The following is a 21,535-nucleotide window of genomic DNA, read 5'->3' on the forward strand; positions in this document are numbered from 1 at the left end:
CGCCACGGCCTCCCGTAGCCTTGCTGCCGCCACCTCGAGATCCATGGTGGGCTGGGGCTGCGGCGCCGTGTGCGGAGTGCTGCGTGCCCCGGTCTTGAGAGCCTTGGCCGGGGCAAGCCGCACTACATCCTTGGGAACAGCCCCGGGGCTGGAAATCAAGAGACGCGAGTTGAGTAGGATCGAGAAATCCACCAAATACGTAACAAAAAACGAAATCCAAAATACTTACCCAGATCGAGCACTCATGCTCCGCTTCCTCGTGGCGCTCCTTCGGGCCTGGGGCATCGAGCTGTCCCTCGAAGACTGCCCCGAAGGCGCCCCCCCTCGTGTCGGCCCGATGGCTCGAGGCTGCCAGCACGGACGACTCCTCTCCCGCAGCAGCCTCATCGCCACGGATCAGCACCTGGGGCGCGGGCGTCTCCTCGACGGTCGCCGGCGGGGATGACTCCCGCGCCGCACCCTCGAGGGAGGGATTCGCCGATGACCCCGTTACGGCCCCCGGCTCCTCTGGCGCCACGGTCGCTCCCTCTTCTTCGTCCCACAGGTAGAACGGTGGGGGGCTCGCGCCCTCCCCGTCCCTCCTCGGAGCGTGGTCCTCGGCGTCCGAGGCCTCCTCCTCGTCCTCCTCTGAGGACTCGGGTGTGGCGGGTTGCAGCTTCCCCTCCACGCGAGCGAGCTTGCACGCCTTGTCGTGCCTCGCCTTCCTTTTCCTTTTCCTCTCGGCCTTTGTCTCCGCCGCGTCCTTCCGCCTCTTCATCTTCTCCGCGTGGAGGCGATTGATCAGGTGCTGTTCTGGGACCGGGGGCCTCGAGGTGCCGCACCTCAACCCCTGTAAAACACACCGGAGATAGGGTCAGGAAAGGGGAACTACACGATGCACGACGAGTTCGAAGCCAAAACTTACCAGGGAAATATACCCCGGCTCGGGGCGCATCTTGATCCTCCAAAGATCTGTAAGATTTTGGGGGAACTCTGCCACCGCGTACTTTGCCCTCCGGGCGGCATTGGTGTGGGAGAGAAGCTTGCTTGACATCCTCAAGCCTTCAACCTTGCTCCCGGGGGTGAGCTCGAAAATCGGCAGGGCCCTTTCCACGAGAGGGATAACCCTCTGCCGGTGGAAGTTCGCGATGACGGCCGCTGCCGTCAGCCCCTTCTTCGCCAGGCGCACCAGCGCGTCGGTGAGGCCCTCGAGCTTGGCCTGTTGCGCTGGGGGCGACACCCCCCAGTCCCACTTCAGCGGTCACTCCCGGAGAACTTTGTTAGTGAACGCCGGAAGCGCGTCCTTGTGGTTCCGAAGGTAGAACCACCCTCGGCTCCACCCGGTGTTGTTCGTCGTCATCTTGCTCGAGATGTAAAAGTCCTCCGGGTCGGGCGGACGTGGAGCGTCAGGCCACCGGCGCACGCGTACCGCCTCGGCTGGTTCCGCGCGTTCTCGACGAAGAGTTCGCCGCAGAACAGATGGACTAAGGTGCTTTTTTCTCCCCTCTCTCCCCCCCTTCTCTCTCTCTCTCTCTTTCTCCTTTCTCTTCTTCCTTCCGCTCTTGGCTGCGGGCTCAGGATGCAGGGGAGGCGGAGAAGGCGAAGCAGAATGAAGGCAAATGGCCAGGTGAACCCGGAACCTCCCCTTTCTCTTCATATTTATTCACCATGACGGGCGCATCCGCAGCCATGGCCCAAATCTACCGCATTGAATGCGGTAGATTTTGCTATCGCTGACGGATGGGCCCCACGACCGCGGAGTCTCCCACGCGCGCACGCAACACTAAATGCGGCACGGTAACAGGCGGGCGCGGCGCGACTGTTGCGCTATCCCATCCGTCAGCCGCCGCCCACGCCGCTTCGTCTGCCCGAGGCGGACGCCTGAAAAGGCGTGCCCATGTCGCCCGCTACCGGCGGAAGACCCGCACGCGTGTGGCTCACGGCTCTGCGACGTTTTCAGATCACGACGGAATATTCCTTCATAGGGTCTCTTTACCCTCGAAGGAATCGCATTTCAAGGCCTTACTGATTAGGGGGTCGAAGCCTGGCCCTTCAGGGGGTTCGATAGGCGCCCCAGATCACCAGAGTCAGGGACTGCGGGGATGAGCCGTACAAGCTACCCTCGAACGCAGAGTTCGAGACATCCTACGCAGTGTTCAAGGCCAGTCGAGGGTGCCTAGAAGGGGGGATCCCATCGAGGGAGAGCATCGAGCCCTCGGACCCTATCGAATGGGTCCGAGCCCCACCTAGCGAACCCTCGTGAGTGCTTTATAGGACGTGTCTATGGACCACGAGCCGACCCCTATCGAACGGGGCACGGACGTCCGCTTGAACAACCCGCTAATAGTTCACTGAAGCAGCCATAGCTCGCGGCCCGGACATGGGTAGCATGGTGCGCTTCACCCCTCCTCCCTGCGGAAGGGCGACGAGGGTCGTAGTCGAACTCGAGTGTTTCCCCTGAACGCCTTCACACAGGCCTAGGCTCGGGGGCTCCTCGCACACCATGGTTCAAAACCACACCCTCGAATAAACCGACAACCGTCACTTATGAAGCTCCACGTGTAAACCGAACCCCCCACTATTAGCGTACGTTCCCCTAACGGCTAAGCTGAACGCCGGGTCGCTGTACCAGCACTGAGAGTGCCGAGGCCGGCTGAAAAAGTGCCGATGCCGGCTGAAAAAGACGCTGGACAGCTATCCCAGTAAAGCTACCCAGTGGGACAACGTTTATAGCCCTTGGACGAGCACAAACTCTCCTCCAAGGCCTCGGGGGCTACACCCGCGGGTGCGCTGACGCGCCCCCGCGAAGGTGACTTCACACATATTCGAGGGTCATGACTCTATGTACACCCCTATACCCTCAGTGATCCTCCCCGCAGAGGGGGAAGGGAACTTTATTGCTCAATGCAAATAAAGATTACAAAGGGTCACCGGCGCGAAGCCATCGAAAGATACAAACACGTTGCCACCTACGTGGAAATTTTCCCTGTCTTGGGGAGGAGCGAGCGATGAAGAAAGGCACCGAGCCCCTAGCTGACACAATAGCGAGGCTGCTAGGGATGCGAGAAGCGGCCCCCAGACCTCACAGGTCCAGCGGGACGCTCTCCTCGCAAGCCTTCTTCTAGCGTCTCCTCCACCGAAGACCACGCGGAGGGTCGAGCTGGCGGACAGCGCCCTCCGCACCATCTCCCCGAGAGCAACCTTGTCGCCGGGGGGGGGGGGGGGGGACGATGCGAAAAAACAGCCGCCGGACCTGGCACCAACGCCCCGGCCAGGCGTCTCCATCCCCCTTTAGGCTAGGGGACATCGCAGAAGCATGACCCCACGGGCCCAATGCTCTTCTGCTGATCCCACTGAGCCTGGGGGATGGAGCGCACACCCACTCCGGTCTTCCCCTACCGCTCGCAAGCATTCTTCTAGCGCCAAAAGCCTAAGAAAGCCGGGCCACCCCATCTGGGGGCCGGTCACAAAAAGGCAAAGGAAACATTGCAAGATTTAGGCAATGCTGGAAGAAAGAGCTGAGAGGTTGGAGAGGAAAGGGAACCCCACGACCCCTATTTATAGCTGCGCCGGGCACAAAGCTTCAAGCTTGTCAAAGAGCGGAGGCTTGTATCGCCCTGACGAAGCGGCGCTCCACGAGCAAAGGATGTCCTCGGTCCCCGCGCCAAGACATGACCAAGCAAAATAAAGCGGAGCTGATCCCCTGGACGCTAAGCGGTGCAGCATCGGCTCTGGCCAGATGCCCTCGAACGGCGCACCGTAAAGCGACCAGGAACGCCGGGGCCAAGGCCCTACGTGCGGGACAGCGCGATGGGAGCACCAGCTGCCAAGCAGCGGGCGCTACCATCACCCTGGCCCCCCTCAGCGCGCGGACACGTCTTGTCCTTCAAACAAACAAACAAACAAAGAGGCGCGTGCCTCGAAGTACTCCCCCCCCCACGGGCGTACTGTCCCGACCGGCGTGTTGTCACATCCGCCGGGCTGGTGCTCAGGCGCGTCTGGCGAGTGCGCGACATTGACTGATCACGTCAAAAGGGAAATCCCCGAATTACCCTTTGGCCGAACCCACTGATTCAACCAAAGCCTCGGGGCTACTGTCGGGTATCACAATTAGGGACACCCTAATCGGGGTACTAAGACCGCTTTTAAAAACACAAACACCTGTTAAGGCAACTAAGCCCACGGCCTCCTTCCAATCTGGAAGAAAGGAAAGGACTCAATAAAGCCCAGCACGCGGCCCATTCACATCCCCCTCGAACCCGCGGAACGATCTCCGCCTCGCTCGAGGGTCCCTCTCGAGCCCGCTGGACAATCTCCGCCTCGCTCGAGGGTAGCGGATCTACCCTCGAGCGGTGACTCATTCTCCGCCTCGCTCGAGGGCTCCCTTCGGGACCCTCGATCACGCAACGCACCTCCGCCTCGCTCGGGGGTAGCGGATCTACCCTCGAGCGGTGACTCATTCTCCGCCTCGCTCGAGGCCGTCTCTCAGCACAAGGGACAAACGGCCCCGCCGCCCAACCGCTCGCCGTACGAAGGCATTGAAAGCCGGCCACTCTGCCACGGCTCAAAGGACATGCGGCGTCAGGCCACCACTCCCACAGTGGATGTGACCGGGGTCCCATCCGCTGACTTCGGTCACCGCTCCGCCATCCCAGAGGCGGTGGCAGCACTGTGGGACATGCGACGCGGGACAAGACGGGTCCGGCACTGCTCCCGTTACTATTCTGCCGACACCGACCATCCGGACTCACCTCCCACTGGGGAAGGGGTACGGCGATGTCACGTGTCCTTCCAAGAGGGGCACTCAGCACGCACGAGCGGAGTCCCGGACTCCCCTCTTGTGGAGTCCGGGACCGCTGCGCGTCCCCCGGACCTCCTAGTGTGCACGCCCGCACTCCGACCGGGGGGCCCGGGGCCGCCACGCACCCCGCTGCCGCTGGTGCATGCGGGACTCTAGTCCGCAGGGCCCACCGAACGCCACCGCGCCCTATATGGAAGACCACACATCGGCGACGCGCGCCGCCTACAGGGACACTGCAGGACGACCGGCGCGATCCTCGCAGAACCAAGGACGAAATCTAGGACGACAGCGCCGCGCGCCGCCTTCCCACAGTGTACTTCCTACAGTGTCCAACCACTGTACCCCCGCGATTCAGGGGAAAACGACGACTTCCATGCCCCCACTCATGTGCACCGCCCCTCCTTGTGACTATAAAAGGAGGAGGTGGGCTCCCTTTAGCCGGGGGTTTTTTGGTAGCAGGCTCGGCTCTGGTTTTCTGGCTTCTCTCTCCAAGAGGACGTTCAGGGACTACCGAGCACTCATCTCAACCGACTCCACTCCTAGCAGAGATTTGGGAGCTTCCCTCCCTCTCTCGCCTCGCTTGTATCCCCTACTACAAGCACTCCGGGTGCAAGATAATACAGTGCCCTCGCACACCCCCTTTGCTGGACGTACGGCCCCACGGCCGGAACCAGGATAAACCGTGCGTTACTGTGATTGCCTCTTGCATCATCATCTGGGACGAGGAAACACGCAGCATTTATTAGTTGGGATCCAGGCCCCCAGGTCGGGACACCGACAGCCGCCGCCGTCGACGCTAATCCATCGACGTCGCTGCCACCGTCCTCGACTCCGGCGCTACGCTCACGACTCCTCTGCACCGCTCATCGCCGCCCTTGAGCGGATCTCCATCAACGAACCATTGATGGCCGCTTTAAGCTCCACCGGTGGTGATGGTCTCTACTTCTCCCTTCCTGTGTACTCTTGTTCTAGATCTATGACTCCTTTTGTACTCAGATCAAGAAAAGAGAAAGAAATCCTACTCGATCCGTGACTGTGTGATCCTAGAAAGCTAACACAGTGTATACAATCTAGCCCTTAGAATCAAGCGAGGAAACGATGTGCAATCCTCCAGCACTGCTCCGGAAGGAGAAAGGAAACTTTGGTCGCATATCTGGAGCGGCCGAGTCCCCCCAAAAGTAAACCTCTTTGCTTGGAAGCTTGCCAAGAATTCCTTGCCTACTAGGAAAGCAAAATTCCACAGGCGACTGGAAACTAGTGATACGTGCCCTCTATGTGATCGTGAACCGGAGACAAGCTATCATGCCACAGTCAGCTGCCCACGGGCACAGAGGCTCCGTGCAGCCATGAGAGAACATTGGAAGTTGCCAGAGGAAGAGAAGTTCCGTTACACCGGTCCTGATTGGTTGCTGCTGCTTCTTGACCAATGTTCTGCAACTGAAAGAGATTTAACAAAGCTGCTGCTGTGGGTCCATACACAATAATATCATGCACCAATCGGGCCCTATGAGCATCACAGAAGCTGTTTTTGCCCTGTGCTCCATGCAGTCCACGCTGGATGGTATTTTCATGGAGGAGAACCTGGTGACTAGCAAAGGGAAACAACCCTGCTCCCCCTCCAATCCCAGGAAACAGGACGGTTCAGGATCTAAACAACTTGGCAAAACAGCCTGGGAACCCCCACCGGCGGGCTGGACGAAAATCGATGTGGATGGTTCTTATGTGGCACAAACCGGAGAAGCGAGTGTCGGTGTTGTAGCTCGTGACAGTGAAGGCCAAGTCGTTTTCACAGCATGGCGTGTGTTGTTCAGATGCTAGGATGCTGCAGAGGCGGAAGCTCAGGCTTGTCTAGAAGGTTTTCGACTTGCGGCTCAATGGTCCCAGGGACCGGTTGTCATCGAACAGATTGCTCCCGTGTCTGTCAAGCTATGATGACCAAGGAGGATCGCTCCACGCTTAGTTTCTGCCTTGCAGAGGCAAAAGCACAAGCACAGTTGCTGGTAGATTGTCGTATTGCCAAGGTAATAAGAGAGTGTAATCTAGTTGTACATGATTTAGCTCAGTTAGCTCGAAGGAACACCCATATAGCAGTTTTGGCGAGGCCGTGCGCCTGCGTGCGTACTCGACCTCGTCAAGAATGATGTAATCCTTTGAACTAATCAATAAAGCTCTCTTTTACCCGCAAAAAAAAAAAATCGGTACATTTAAATTGTGAGGTAATGTTGCTTAATGGTTGTTGCTGTGCCTTGAATCTGCATCGGATGCTGTAAACCGCGGCTCCGTTAGCTTGGCAATTAATAATGAGACAACTCTATGATATATAAGAAAAGTAATCTAAATATAATTGCTTACAGCATGAGTCGTTTCTTTGTCACTGGAAATTGCGCTTTTAATTCCCAAAGAAGAGTTAAGAAAGCTGCAATGAATCTTGCTAACTCCACCTGCGCTCCACAGAATCCATTGCCTAGCAGCAGGATTTTTTATTCATTTTGGACAGAGTGTACAATCTGGCGTTTTCCATTGGTCAAGTGAAATTTGGCCCATTTTCAAGCAACTGAAGAAAATCATCACCCCTAAGTTTCTTAATTTCCATCTGGTGCACCCACTTACAAGTTACAATCCCATAATAGACAGCAGTGCAGAGGGCTGGATCTGTGGAACGCCGCGCTATTTCATCACATGTAAGAGACTTATAGCTAACCTCCATGGATACTTACACATCACATTAGCTGGATAAGCAATCAGCCCACACATCATTATGTCAAAATTAAGGAATGCCACAACTAGTAACTACAGCTAAACGTTGAGATATACACCCAACAACATAGGTCAACACGGAGACATATACATCGCTACAAACTAATAAAGCTGCCACAATCACATCCCTGCATTTGGATTGTTGCCAGCAAGGATAAGTGAAATCTCCAAACCTCTGCTGAAGGCCTGGTTGAACAAAAGGCGTGTCTGGAAAGTAGATATGAATGGAAACCACGAGCAGATCGCTATGGGAACAAAAATGATCATCCCCATTCCAGCATCGTAGAGGCGGGCTAGGGAGCGTATTGTCTTCCACAAACCTAATTTCTTCACGATCGGTTTCCATGCCACGGCAATCTGTAAAAAACAAAAAAAAAATGTGAATGCCAGGTTTATAGTGTACTCCCTCCGTCCCAATTATTAGTTGTTTTGGTTTTCTAGATTCATAGGCTTTACTATTATATTTATATATATATAATACTAAAGCCTTTGAATTTAGAAAAGCCAAAAAGTCTAGTAATTTGGGACAGAGGGAGTACCTAGGACTGCAAACGAATCAATCTGAATGCAAAGAGTTGACTGGTCGGGTGGAAAGCAAATGGAGTGAACAGCAAATGAATGCTACGTACAAAAAAAAACTTTTGCATATAGGTTTACAGTGTACACTCTAGCATGTGTTATGCAATAATTCAGAGCTTCAGGCACAAGTTTGAATGTCAAGTTTTTTCAGTAAACCTATAAAGAAAAAACAAACTGAACATAAGGACTTTCATGGATATAAAAGTTGGCAACAGAAAACTCACCGAAAGAATTCCCCACCCAGTTGGCGCAAATGCTAGAATGGAAGCAAATACATCTATGACACTGAGGTTCGTAAACACAATAGCCACAATCAAACCAGCCAAAACCATCAAGAGTGCTATGCTCTTGACCAGACGCAGGAACAATTGAAAATGTACCATGGCCTTGGGGTTTAAACCAAAGACCTGCACAATGATACAATACAACATAATAAACAACTTAATCAACAGAAGCCAAGTATACTTTAGTTACTGACAAATAAGAAATTCTACATAGTACATACCAAGAGGAGGACAAGAAGGCCACCAAGCACAGCCCAAGAAATCCAATACACCTGCAGTGTCAATTAATTGACTACTATTATTCTGATCATCTAAGCGAAAAATGTCACTGGAGGCATTTAGTCACAAAACATTCAGAGAACTATATTTTTTCAGTGTTACCATACTCTAACCAAGAAAAGGGAGAAATGGTATTAGGGAAAAAAAAACTGTCCCTTATGGCCTTTCCATCAGTTGCTTATCATAGGTCCAGTTTTTTCCAATAGGTCTGATGGATGTGACGCCAAATTCAAATATTGCCTTTTTACATGCAATGTCACAACTATTAAATGGTCAAACTCTACAGTACAAGAATTCGAGATCATGAAGTGGCATGCTTTGACCTTTCATGTAACTAGTTCTCTCAGCCCTCCTAATATAATTACTCAAGGCCTCAGTCAAGGTTTGCAGGAAGTGAAAAACTGAAATGACATGCACGCAAGCTGTTCTTTGCTTGGTTCAAACTGAATGTTCGAATTTGAATCACTTTCTGGAAGTCAGATTCCAATTCGTAGGAGAAAAACTAGACTTACCACCTATTTTCTCTGCATTAGAAATATACTTTTTTTAAGCAACATGAAGAGACAAGAGAGAAGTAAAAATTATCGCCAAGGATGTATCTAATGACTAACAATTAGTAGGTCCATATACGATATGGTAGTCATGGGGCCTTGCGGACAAAACCTAGACCAGGTCAAATGGTCAAATCAAGTTATAATTTTTGTATACATGAAACCCATGCATTCGATCGTGTCACGATTTAATGTCACCCAGCAAATAGGAGCAGAAACATTAACATACCAATAACGCTGTACTGTCATTGCTTGCATCCATGTGGTAAACAACTCCATATTGGAAGATGAAAAACCTTAGGCTTAGTATAGTTTCCAGTATCCTCCCTCTGATGGTGTAAATATGTTGCTGAAAAGTATTTCAATTGAATAGTTTTAGATACATTGGCTTTAGTAAAAAGAAATCTACTATATTCCATTGGTAAATATTTGAAACTTTTAAAAACTGCATATATTTAATAGAATAGTTCTTCATGGATTATTTTCTTTTTTCAGCTATATTACTGATGGAGAATGGAAACCCAACGAAGCAGTAAACTTCAATGTTATCAGGTGCAACAGTGTTTAGCTATAGAGTTACTTTTTCCCTTCAGGCCTGTCATGCACATAATGTTCTACTCACAAAAATGATTTCAGGAATTGATAGAATGACGATGGAGAGTTCGAGACAGATATGACATACATAGATCTACTGAGCTTGAATGCTAAAGTGAATACAGGGCAAATTCAATTACCAGTTCTTCTTCCCACCAAGCTTCCCAGCTTTCTTCTCCTTTGACACCAATACCACCTCGATAAAACAGCCAATTTGTCCAGTCTCTGAAATCCTCGACGATCCTGAGAGGAGGGCGAATGGTTTGTAATCTTCATACTGACAACAGAAGTAACATAACAGTACATCGATACAGATAATGCTTAGCTGCTTACTTCTGCCATTCAAAACCAGATGGGTTAAATAAGTAGGGAGCAAAAAGCCAAGACAGCACCATAAACCAACTGCTTATAGAGAGTAAAATATAGCCAACTGCTCCAGCATTGTTGAAACCATATGCTAGAAAGATCACCAACAAAAGCGCAACCTCCATCCTACAAAAACAAAGAACAATCAACACAAATGATCTTGTACTATCAAATTTGCACAAAGTAATTTCGAAAGTAAGTTCTGGTGATAACAAACCCTTTCACAAAGTGGCTTCGTGAATAAAGGCGATAGTTCTCAGCAAACTTGATGTGACGTACCACAAAACCCCTGCCAGTTGCTCTATACTGGTAATAAATTAAAAAAGAAATCAAATCATCATTGAGAAACACAGAAACTAATGAGTTCCACCTTTTGTTAGAAGAAGCTTACCATTGCACCTCCATGTAATATTGCGCGGCCAAAGTAATGAGTCCTCGTTCCAAGTGAGAAAGTGAAAAATACAGAACATAGTTGGAACTGCATTGTGATAAATTGGACAAAAGCCTGCATCCCATGCATTGACAATAAATTCCTTATCACTCTTTGGCTAAATTTTAGAAAGTGTAATTGTGATTTGTGAAAAAACCAGACAAAGTGAAACATTCCTTATCACTGCCTTGCCAGGAAAACTACTAATTCATATAGCCAGACAACATTAATGATGCCACAAAATAGATTGGAATTCTAAGAAATATACTCCTCTGGAAACAAAAGGTATTTTGAATTATTTTACTTATCAAAGTCTATGTGTTACTTTGACCACTCCTTTCAGCTAGACTATACAACAACAACAACATAGCCTTTTTTCCCAAGCAAGTTGGGGTAGGCTAGAGATGAAACCCGAAAGAAATAAGTTCAAGGTTCAGGCACATTGATAGCTAGTCTCCAAGCGCTCCTATCCAAAGCTATCTCTTTAGAGATGTTCCAATCCTTAAGGTCTCTCTTAACCGACTCATCCCACGTCAGTTTAGGTCTACCTCTACCCCTCTTTACATTATCGACTAGCTCGAGGATCCCATTACACACCGGCGCCTCAGGAGGCCTTCGTTGGACATGTCCAAACCATCTCAGCCGATGCTGAGTAAGTTTCAACTAGACTATATTAATAAAAAATACTTTGAAATAAACTGTATGATGTTTGGCTACATCTACTAGTTATGGAAGTGTGTTTTTAAGGCAAATCTATTTACATGATTTTATGCTTCCAAAGTAATTGGTGGTCACATACTCAAATTTCAAAAGTTTGGCTGGTTAAAGCCAAAAATAAAGTATTTGTAACCTAAGGGCACACCAGAAACAGAAGTAACCAACCATAATTCACAGGCTAATCCAGAAGCCTGCAGGGAAAAGGGTATACCGTTAAGACACCTGATTCAAGGATGAAACCAAGAATCATGGGAACTGCAGTAAACACACCAATCTGGAAAAGAAATTGAGTGTTCAGAGCAGCATTCAAAGCTGTGTTCTGCAATATATCAGCTCTGTTTTGAATCGATTCTCCAACACCAGATAAGGCCTAATCAAACAAATGGCAAACAGAATATGTCAAGATCACGATGGAGGAAGTTTGGAAATATACAGAAAAAACTGTCAGAAACCAAGGCCAATAAATCAAAAGAAAAGGAGTAGAGATCTATAGGTGCAAAGTATATAACTCACATATGCTAGATTTAAAATTAATGCAATGCCTGATAGTTGAGGAAGTCCTCAATAACAGCTCTGATATGCTAATTCATGTACAAAAAAACACAGTATGGCTACAATACATGAACCAATGATGCAGTGCATATGCTGGGAAAGCTGTCAATATATTTCAAAGAAAATACTACTAATGTTCTTTTGGCGATGATGTAAGAGAGGGAGAATAGGAGAGAATAATGGCTTGTATTCCTCCAAACCCTAGAAGGGTGGGATATATAGTTCCTACACATGGACCTCTATACATGGGCTCAATATACACCAACACCCCCCCCCCCCCCCGCGGTCTGAACTACCGGCGCAGCGGTGTTCAAGACTGGACAAGAAAGTACAAAGGGCAAATACCCCCCCCAGCCACAACTAGCCACCTGCTACGTTGAGGCTTGAGCGAAACTCCGAGAAGGTCGAGGAGGGTAGTCCCTTGGTGAAGATGTCAGCAAACTGGAGAGGTGGTCGGGACATGGAGTACCCGAACATCGCCGATTGCGACCCTGTCGCGCACGAAGTGCAAGTCAATCTCCACGTGTTTCGTCCGCTGATGCTGGACGGGGTTGGTGGAGAGATACACGGCGCTAACGTTGTCGCAGTAGACGAGCGTGCTCTTGGCGAGCGGGCTGTGGAGCTCCACCAAGAGCTGTCGTAGCCAGGATGCCTCCGCCACACCGTTAGTGACAGCACGGTACTCCGCCTCGGCACTGGAGCGGGAGAGGTATACGGACAAGACATACGTAGCTGAACACCCCGAGAGAAGAAGAAAGAACGGGAGGTGGAGTTGTCGAACTCCCGCCCGTTGTCACACTGGACGGCCTTAACGGTGAAGCCGAACTAAGTGGACACCCAGGCAAAGAAGTGGAGGAGGGTAGGGAAGGTCACAGACTTGGCACGCAAAGGAAACGTCCAAGAGTAGTGCGAGAAATCATCGATCACCACCAGATAGTACTTATAACCAGAAAGGCTAAGTACAGGAGAGGTCCACAGGTCTCAGTGAACAAGATCAAATGCATGCTTCGCATGCGAAGAAGAAGAAAAAAGGAGCCGAACATGACGACCGAGCTGACAGGCATGGCAAAGGGGCTCAGCAGGAGCCCTAGTACCACGAACATCGGTACTACGACTGAGCTGAGCCAGAACGTCGCGACCAGGGTGAACAAGACGGCGGTGCCAGGTGGTGGAAGACGGCGTCGCGGCAAAAGCGGCAGACCAAGACGGCCAGGGCGAAGAAGAAGGCGAGAGTGGTGCAGCGGAAGAAGGAAGGCGAAGAGTGTAAAGGGGCCCCGTGCTGTCACACCGGAGTAGCGGACGCCGGGAGGCCGAATCCTTTACAGTGAGGCCAGAAGAATCAAACTCGATGGAACAAGAATTGTCAGCTGTAAACTGACGAATGGAACAAAGGTTATGAACCATCTGAGGAGCAACAAGGACATTGGGAAGACGAAAGGAGCCAGGAGCAGAACCCACGGCGGTGACAGGAAGGCAAGACCCGTCACCAACCAGGATGAAAGAAGGACAAGAGGGGTGTGGGGGTCGGACAGAAGAGAGGATACCGGCATGTGGGGTGGTGTGGAAGGAGGCACCCGAGTCGGCGATCCACTCGGTGCTGACCGGCGGCGTCCGCCCCATGGCGCTGAAGGACTGCGCGAACAGGGGAGCAGCAGCGGCGAGCATGGCCGCCGGTTGGGGCTGAGGACGAGGCCCCCCCCCAATGACCCTGAAACGGCCACATCAGGATGCGCCCTGGCCATGGGGCACTGAAGGATGGCCAGGACGTACCTCCAAGGCCAAGAGCAGGAGTGGGAGCCGGAGTCGGGGTCAGAGTGCCCCGACGGCCTCCACCAGTACCACCAGAGGTAGCGCCGCCAGCACCACCACCACATCCGCCCCGACAACGACGCCCGCGGCCTCCCCCTCCCGGTCTGGCCGGTGAGAGGAGCACCAAGGAGGGGGTCGGTCCGGGATCCAGATCAAGAGGGCGGAGCCTGGTGGGTCTTTGCAGCGAGGAGGGCCGCGGCGAGAGCAGCTTTGGCCGTAGCAGCGCCGGCGGCGATCGGCTGCCCGCTGAAGGCGGCGGCGGCGAACGGCACGTCTGTGGGGGGCATCCCGAACGCAGGCCACGCGGCGGCGAGAGAGGCAGCAGCCCGCGCGGGGTCCCTAGGCGCGACGGCGTGCGCGGCGGGCGCGACGGCCTGCGCGGCATGAGCGGCGGCGAGGGAGGCGGTAGCGGCGACGGCCAGGGGCGGCTGGCACGCCAGCGCCCGCAGCCCCAGCGCCGTAGGCGGCGGCGCTGGGCGCGCCCACGGCCGCGGCGCCCGCGCCCAGGGCGGCGGCAGTGGCTGCAGCCGAGTCAGCGGCGATGGCAGCGGCGCCCGCGGCGGTAGCAAGGGCGGCGGCGGCGGCGACCCAAGGGGCGGAGGCCCACGGGGCGGCGGCCCTGGCGGCAGCGGCGCGCCCCCGGCGCCCAGGACGGCAGCAGTAGGGGATCCGCCCGCGGCGGCGGCAGGTCGGGCCGGGCGAGGGGGAAGCGGCCCTGGCGGCGGCGGCCCCGCCCCCCCCCCCCTGCGGTGGATGTCGCGGCGCCCAGGGCGGCAGCAGCAGGGGATCCGCCCGTGGCCAGAGCAGAGGAGTGCACGGGGGCCGCCGGCGCTGCCGCGGCCGGCCACTGGCTCAAGAATGGCCAGGGCAGCGGCCGGGCCGCGCCAGACCGGCGCAACGCCAGGGGCTGAAGCAAGGGGGGAAGGAGGGGAGGGGAGGGAAGGAGAGGGCCGGCGCGGCGGCGGCCATGGAGCTAGTCCGATACCATGTAAGAGAGGGAGAATAGAAGAGAATAATGACTTGTATTCCTCCAAACCCTAGAAGGGTGGGATATATAGATCCTACACATAGGCTTCTAGATGGGCCTCTATACATGGGCTTAATATACAGCAACAGATGATGTAATACATCAAGTTATAAGTGTGTTCATTTGCATTGAACATTTGGCTTTTTGTTATATTGTTATGATGATAACATTATCTTCAGGCTAGAAAGTAGAAACAGACACCTGTGATGAATGTCAATGCTTAAATCCTCACTTCCTCAGTTCCAGCAAGTGGTCCACAGTATTCCCAATTTTAATTCACCAAATTTATTTGGAATTTTCGATGATTTTTAACACGTATCTGGCCAAGTACATATCAAATCATGCAAAAATTAAAGGTGGAAAAGGACATGGGCGCATGGCTCATTATTTGGACTACAGAACAGGAACAGGTGGAAACTTCCATGAACAAAATATACATGCAAAAATTAGCAAATGTCTGACTCAAATGGAGATCCTACAGTAGAAAGGTTTTCTTTTTAGAAAAATGAGTAGACACTATGCAAATATTCCATCTTACCAGATATGTTTTCCCATAGAGAAATATGTACACAGTCAGCACGGTAAGCTGCAAAAGAACAGCCAATTTAAGATCAGAAGCATTGAGGATGGAAGCAACAAATATAATAGCATGAGCTTCAGCATAATGATAAAATTTATGATAGGAAAGATCATACAGAAGAGATCAGCAAAGATTGCTGTAATCTGGCGATGTCATACTGATGATTCAGAACCGTCAACAGTAAACATAAAATACTGTTTTATGACTTTATCATCCTTGATGCAGAGATAAGATGTAACCAGTGCATTCCACAACAGTAGCAGAAGATTGACAGAAATAAAACAATTTGACTGGATAAATCTTAACATGCAAGGAAAATTGAATTACCATAGTACAGAAGTAGAATCCAACAGTTGTCACGTAGAAGGATAACATCCTGAAGAAGTCAAAAAGCTGTCCGAGTCTATATATGTCTCGGCTAAGAACTTGTTCACCGTTTCCTCCAGCAACTTTTCCTTCAAATACTGCAATCTGATTAAGTCCAACATCCCTACCTTTGCCCACCTACAAGAATAATTTTAACGTCAACAAAGTGTTTGCAGGACAGCAATGTTGCCCCTGTTTAATTAGTACAGCGGAAAGCAATGGAAGTCCATAAGTGGCAAAATAGCAAAGAGATTCACCATCAGTAAGAATGTTCACTAAATTAAAGAATTCCTGGTCAAGATAAGTTCAGTTAGAGGCAGAGTGTCATATACGCTGCATGTGTACATGTAGAATCAACAGGGCAAGTAACATATCTTATTTGGTAAGATGGACAAGATTTTCAGATAAGCCTTTTCCATCAAGTGGCAGCAGTGACTAGCCTCTAAAAGACACCATAGAGGTGCCAAACAAATGATCCAATCACAGACTAACCAGCTACAACCATAAAGCTCTGTGAGTGACAACAGCCATGCTTAAGTTTAGTAACAGGTCCAACGCTGAATAATTAGTCTTAAAAAGGTTTGAGTCATCATTTATTTGGACCAGACAAATATAAATCCATGGGCATGCAAACTGTATGATTAATGAGAATCTTAACTAACAACCATAACTGCAAGCTAGATACAAGAGTCAGTTACATTTGTCATTAGGAACCAACTTTATCTATCTTCGACAAAATGGTAAATAATCTTCCTCACACAACCGTATGGCACAACAAGAGTACAAAAGAAACTGTGATGATGTATGGGTTCGATTTTGTTATCTAACCAAGTCTCCATATAGAACCTTAATAGCTTGTCTTTATAGTCTACCAGCCAAACTAGGCTTGAGGTTTTCTTGAATGATATAGCTAGTGGAAAGCAAGGGTGTAATACCAATGAAAAAAATTCAAACAGCAATGGCAGGGGAATTTAAACCTGAATATACTCATGATGAGTTATGCTGCCTTGACGCAGAGTTGAGTTGAATCCTGCAGTTCATAGAAGCATCAGTAAGCTCTGCTCCAAAATCTTAATATTAATAGGGTTAAAACAACTACTTAAGTATCTAACAGGGACAATCCTAAGAATCACACAAATAATAGTACATCATAGTGGTGAGTACTTAATGAGACTGAACAAATAGCTCTCAGAATGAGGAAAAGCGGAAAAAAGGCTAGAAGTTTAACCTGCATATATATCCTCACTGATATTAATGCTTCGTGAGGCCTTACTGATTCCACCCCTTGTTATATGAAAAATTCTATCAAAAACATCTGGATGGCCATAATGCATTCTCACTCTGCAAAAACCCAAAAAAAAGTTTCTAGTGTTAACCGCACATAATTTTAGCTGATACTCGTGTGAAATAGAAAATATATTATGTAAAAGCACTTACTTCAGTGGGTTAGCAAGAACACGCTGTCCTAAAGTCACGAAACTAGTTTCCTGATTAGACATAAATGAGGCCAGGGAGGAAACACTATAGAAGCATAATGTTGTTAGAACTCAATTTTACTGTTTGAACTCAATTGACATAACTTATTCACTAAAAGTTAGTGAATAATACCTTCCCGTGAAGACATGCTCTCGAACACCAAGAATAGAAGGGTAATGCTTGCCACGCTTCAGAGAGAACTCCTCGAGCAGGTTTCTCATTTTAAGTGCCTCCTCGAAGTAATTGTCCTACAAAACAAAACAACTAGGCGCTGGATAAACAAACATAACATTTTCCAACTGACACACTAGTCAAACAAACAATAAAAATATCGATAACATACTTGTCTGCATTCAATCCTTTTGTCAAACTGAAAAAGATTTGGCCTTAATAGCAGAAATTCATGGACAAAATATAAATGACAAATACAAGGCAATTTTCACTTATATTTGATCTGATATTCAGTGAGAGGGTGACATTCGAGAAGGAATTCGTATGGAAGTGGGCAATCACTTGAGCAGTTTTACAAAAAATGGAAGTCAGTATATCACATGCATCACATAAAACTGGTGGCAGGTTACAAGTCAACTTATCATCAAGTGAACAAGTATTTACCTTAAAAGGTTCAAACTTCAAAGAAAAATTACAATAGGAAATTAAATCAAAATAAAAAAGGCATAATAGAGCACATTTGTATACCTGATTCATATCAATAGTTTGTACTGCATTTCCACGAGTGAATATTATGGCATGATTTTGGTTTTCGGGTTTCCCCTCCCCAAGCTTTGGGTTGCCAGGCAATTTAATGGAATAAATTTCCTGCAAGATAAAGTTTAATCTATTGAATATGAGAATGAATGTAATGTTCAAATAAATTTCCTTGCTGCACTGCACTGCACTGCAAAGTCTAGTCCGCTACAAAATCTAGAATGGCAACCAATGCACTCAAGGATTCAAAACCCTGTCACATGTAATCAACCAGGGTGTACAAACTACTTATTGAGTTGCATGCACCGACCAGTTCAACCCAAAAGCATAAGCTGATGGGGAGAGGTGGGCAATTCACATATATTCCAACACTCACCCTCACGTGGAGGCTCCCTCAGGCCTCAGACGTGGAACAGGAGCGAGCAGCAATTATTTTATTTAACTGCGCTAACCAGGATTCGAACTCGAGACCTTTGGCTTTGATATCATATTGAGTTGCATGCACCGACCAGTTCAACCCAAAAGCTTAAGCTGATGGGGAGAGGTGGGCAATTCACTTATATTCCAACACTACTGACATTCAAGAATTTAATTCATGCAATGGGAATTTAAAGCCAAGAAGGTAGTTCTAACAAGACATGGTAAGGGTGAGAAACGACTAGATAAAGGACAGAAAGTTTGCTCTTTACAAAAAAAAAGGAGATACGAAATAGAGTGTTATTAATGACTGACCTTATCCTTCCCATGAACATCAGCTTTAACAAGCTTTGAGTAATACTTAGTGCTGGGCTTTCCGTTCTTAATGCTCTCAATGCTCTCAACTTCGTCGATGTAAGCAACTCTAAGAGCTTCATTCCTAAGAAAGATGATACAAAATATTATAGGCTGTGTAACACAACAAATAACAGAACAAAAGGGCCCTCAGAGTTTGTGTGCATGCGCTTGTGTGCTTGTGGTGCTTGTGTGCTTGTGGTGAAAGAGAGACAGAACTAACTAGGCCCCATAAGTTTTTTACAAAGAGAGACAAAAGAACAAGCAAAGACATTTCTAGAACATAAAACCAAAAGCACCTTTGCATTAGTAGGGCTATATCTGCAGCTTCGGGCTTGCCTTCTCCCTTCTGTTTTCCATAAATTTGGCAGGTGACCACATAGGTAAACTTCAAATCAGCCTGCGCACGCGCCTCAGGAGACAACTCAAAATGTGTATCAGCTGAACCGGCCAAAGCAAATGTAGATTCACGATCTAGCAAACAAAAACAACAAGAAAAGGGGATATTCATTCAGACAAATAGCATTTATGCATCTTGCAAGCTAATCAGTACAGATACCTTCAGATTGTATCCTCTCCAAATAACTCTGCAGCATAAGGGCTTTTCTATAGTACATCATACCACGAACTGCAGAGCAACATAGTACAAAAGGTGTTGATGTGATTATATTCAAACTTTCGAAGAGAATGGAAAACAAGTTACAATAAGAAAATACTCATACGGTCACGGGTTAGTCTTTGTTCACTGCATAAGAAATCACCAATAAGCACACATGACTTGAAACACAGGAGTCACCAACAGATCAGTCTTTTCTCATGTCATCAGAAATCAATAACAAGCAAACATGACTTCAAACAATAGAGTAAAAGATGAGAAATACAAAGTACTGATATACTATTCAAGATTCAAACATCATTGAACCACCATAAAAAAATTTAGCTACTTGTGTAATCAGGGGCATCAACCCAAAATAAGTGTATGGTTTCTATTAGAGTATATTTGGGATATCTCTGTAATAGGTAGGTTAGGATTGTATCCGGACTCTACCATACCGTAGGAGAGGCTTGCCCTCCAAGTCATGTACCCCAATATATAACGGCCTAGCCCTCAATGCAATAAAATCATCCACGCATTATACAAAATCCTGTTCCTCTACAGTTTCTCAAACCAGAACGAAATAAAAAGCTAGCAATAAATTCTGTTGTTCATAAATTCAGATAAAAGGAAAAGGTCCTAGTTATTGGTGTATATTGAGCCCATGTGTATAGAGGCTCATCTAGAGGCCCATGTATAGGTATTATATATACCCACCCTTCTAGGGTTGGAGGAATACCAGCAATTATTCCTTCCATGGTATCATTAGCCTAGGGTTAGCCTCTCTCCACACTCCAGCCCGCCGCCGCTGTTGCCCGGCGTGCACCTGCCGCCGCCACCGCCGCCGCCACTGCTAGCGCGGGCGCAGGGGGCGCGGGCGCAGGTGGCGCGGGGGGTGCTACCGGCCCCCTGCAGCCCCTGCTGCTGCCGCCTGCCGGTGATGCGGCCACCGCTGCCGCTGCAGCCCACCGCGCCGCATCGCTGCGGACAAGCAGGCCGCCGCCGTCGCCCCGCCCGATCCCGCGTGGTCGGGCCTCGGGATGGCCCCCGCGGATGCGCCGCTCGCCGCCGCCGCCTTCCGTGGGCAGCAGGCCGACACCGCTCTCGCCGCGGCGCTCCTCGCCGCCAAGTCGGAGGCTTCGGCGGCCCAGGAGCGGGTCCGCGTGGCTGCCCTGGCCTGGCAGCGCGAGCGTGCCACGGCCGACGCCCTCACTCTCTGAGTCGCCGAGGCGGAGCGCTTCCTCCGCGTCTCCTCCAGCCAACCTGTCGACCCCGAGCACAGCGACTCTTCCTCCCACCAACCCCCCCCCGCCCCCGTGGATCTGGAGGCCGGTACGACCCGACCGACCCCATGGTCGCCCAGCTCCACCTCCAGGCCTCCGGCGTCCAGAACATCAAGGCCCTAGTCTCCGTCCTCCTCGACCCCGCGTCCTCCTCCTACGGCCGCTGGCGGGACCAGGTCCTCCTCACCCTCCGCCGCTACGCCCTCGATGACCACGTCCTCGTCGACTCGCCGATCGAGGCGTGAGACGTGGCGTGGCTGCGTCTCGACACGTCGCCATGTCCTGGATCTTCGGAACCATCTCCCTAGATCTTCAGGACCTCGCCAGGACCCACGGCGGCACCGCGCGGCAGGCCTGGGTGGCGCTCGAGGGGCAGTTCCTCGGCAACGCCGAGTACTGCGCCGTCCAGCTCGACGCCACCTTCCGCACCTTCGTGCAGGGGGGCCTCTCCGTCGGTGAGTACTGCCGGCGGATGAAGAGCATGGCCGATGCTCTTCACGACCTCGGGGATCCGGTGTACGATCGGGTCTTGGTGCTCAATGTCCTGCGGGGCCTGAGCAGCACCTACGACCACCTGAAGAGCTGGATCGCCCGACAGAGGCCCTTCCCCACCTACTTGCAGGTCCGGGACGACCTCGCCCTCGAGGAGATCGCCAGGGGCCTCGCGCCCGGATCGTCCTCGCCCACCCCCGCCGCGCTCGTTGCTGCTCCACCGGCCTCCTCCGCTGCTCCTGCCACCTCCCTCCTTGGTGCTGCTCCCGCCGGGCAGACCGGAGGAGGGGGGCGTGGACGTCGCCGGGGGGGGGTGGTGGCACTGGTGGCCCTGCGTCTGGGGGTACCGGTGGGGACCAGGCCCTGCGTCTGGGGCCTGCCGACTCCGGCTCCGGCTCCCGCCCCTGGAGGTACGCCCTGACCATCCTTCAGCAACCCATGGTCAGGGCGCATCTCGATGTGGCCATTCCAGGGTCCGGGAGGGGGGCCTCGTCCTTAGCTCCAGCCGGCGGCCATGTTCACTGGCGCTGCTCCACTCT

At 50.6% G+C, this 21,535-nt stretch overlaps 1 protein-coding gene across 3 annotated transcripts in view; it reads right to left on the bottom strand.

Annotated features, from left to right (window-relative positions):
- Positions 1–7,300: 7,300 nt before the first annotated feature.
- LOC120688494 (callose synthase 9-like) overlaps positions 7,301–21,535 on the bottom strand; it is a 41,566-nt gene continuing 27,331 nt past the window's right edge. For all 3 annotated transcript variants that reach the window (XM_039970835.1, XM_039970834.1, XM_039970836.1), the window contains exons 33-51: positions 19,186–19,254; positions 18,926–19,100; positions 18,588–18,711; positions 17,847–17,966; positions 17,280–17,395; positions 17,109–17,192; positions 16,900–17,012; positions 16,649–16,701; positions 15,633–15,809; positions 15,264–15,311; positions 11,549–11,707; positions 10,582–10,695; positions 10,408–10,496; positions 10,158–10,316; positions 9,965–10,067; positions 9,460–9,579; positions 8,622–8,672; positions 8,341–8,523; positions 7,301–7,894 (exon numbers count right to left, since the gene is read on the bottom strand). In XM_039970835.1, coding sequence (XP_039826769.1) covers positions 7,658–7,894; positions 8,341–8,523; positions 8,622–8,672; positions 9,460–9,579; positions 9,965–10,067; positions 10,158–10,316; positions 10,408–10,496; positions 10,582–10,695; positions 11,549–11,707; positions 15,264–15,311; positions 15,633–15,809; positions 16,649–16,701; positions 16,900–17,012; positions 17,109–17,192; positions 17,280–17,395; positions 17,847–17,966; positions 18,588–18,711; positions 18,926–19,100; positions 19,186–19,254 — 2,294 coding nt within the window. In that variant the 3' untranslated portion in view covers positions 7,301–7,657. The remainder of the gene's footprint in view (positions 7,895–8,340; positions 8,524–8,621; positions 8,673–9,459; positions 9,580–9,964; positions 10,068–10,157; positions 10,317–10,407; positions 10,497–10,581; positions 10,696–11,548; positions 11,708–15,263; positions 15,312–15,632; positions 15,810–16,648; positions 16,702–16,899; positions 17,013–17,108; positions 17,193–17,279; positions 17,396–17,846; positions 17,967–18,587; positions 18,712–18,925; positions 19,101–19,185; positions 19,255–21,535) is intronic.

The sequence above is a fragment of the Panicum virgatum genome, chromosome 9N (assembly GCF_016808335.1).
Source record: "Panicum virgatum strain AP13 chromosome 9N, P.virgatum_v5, whole genome shotgun sequence".
Lineage (NCBI taxonomy): Eukaryota > Viridiplantae > Streptophyta > Magnoliopsida > Poales > Poaceae > Panicum > Panicum virgatum.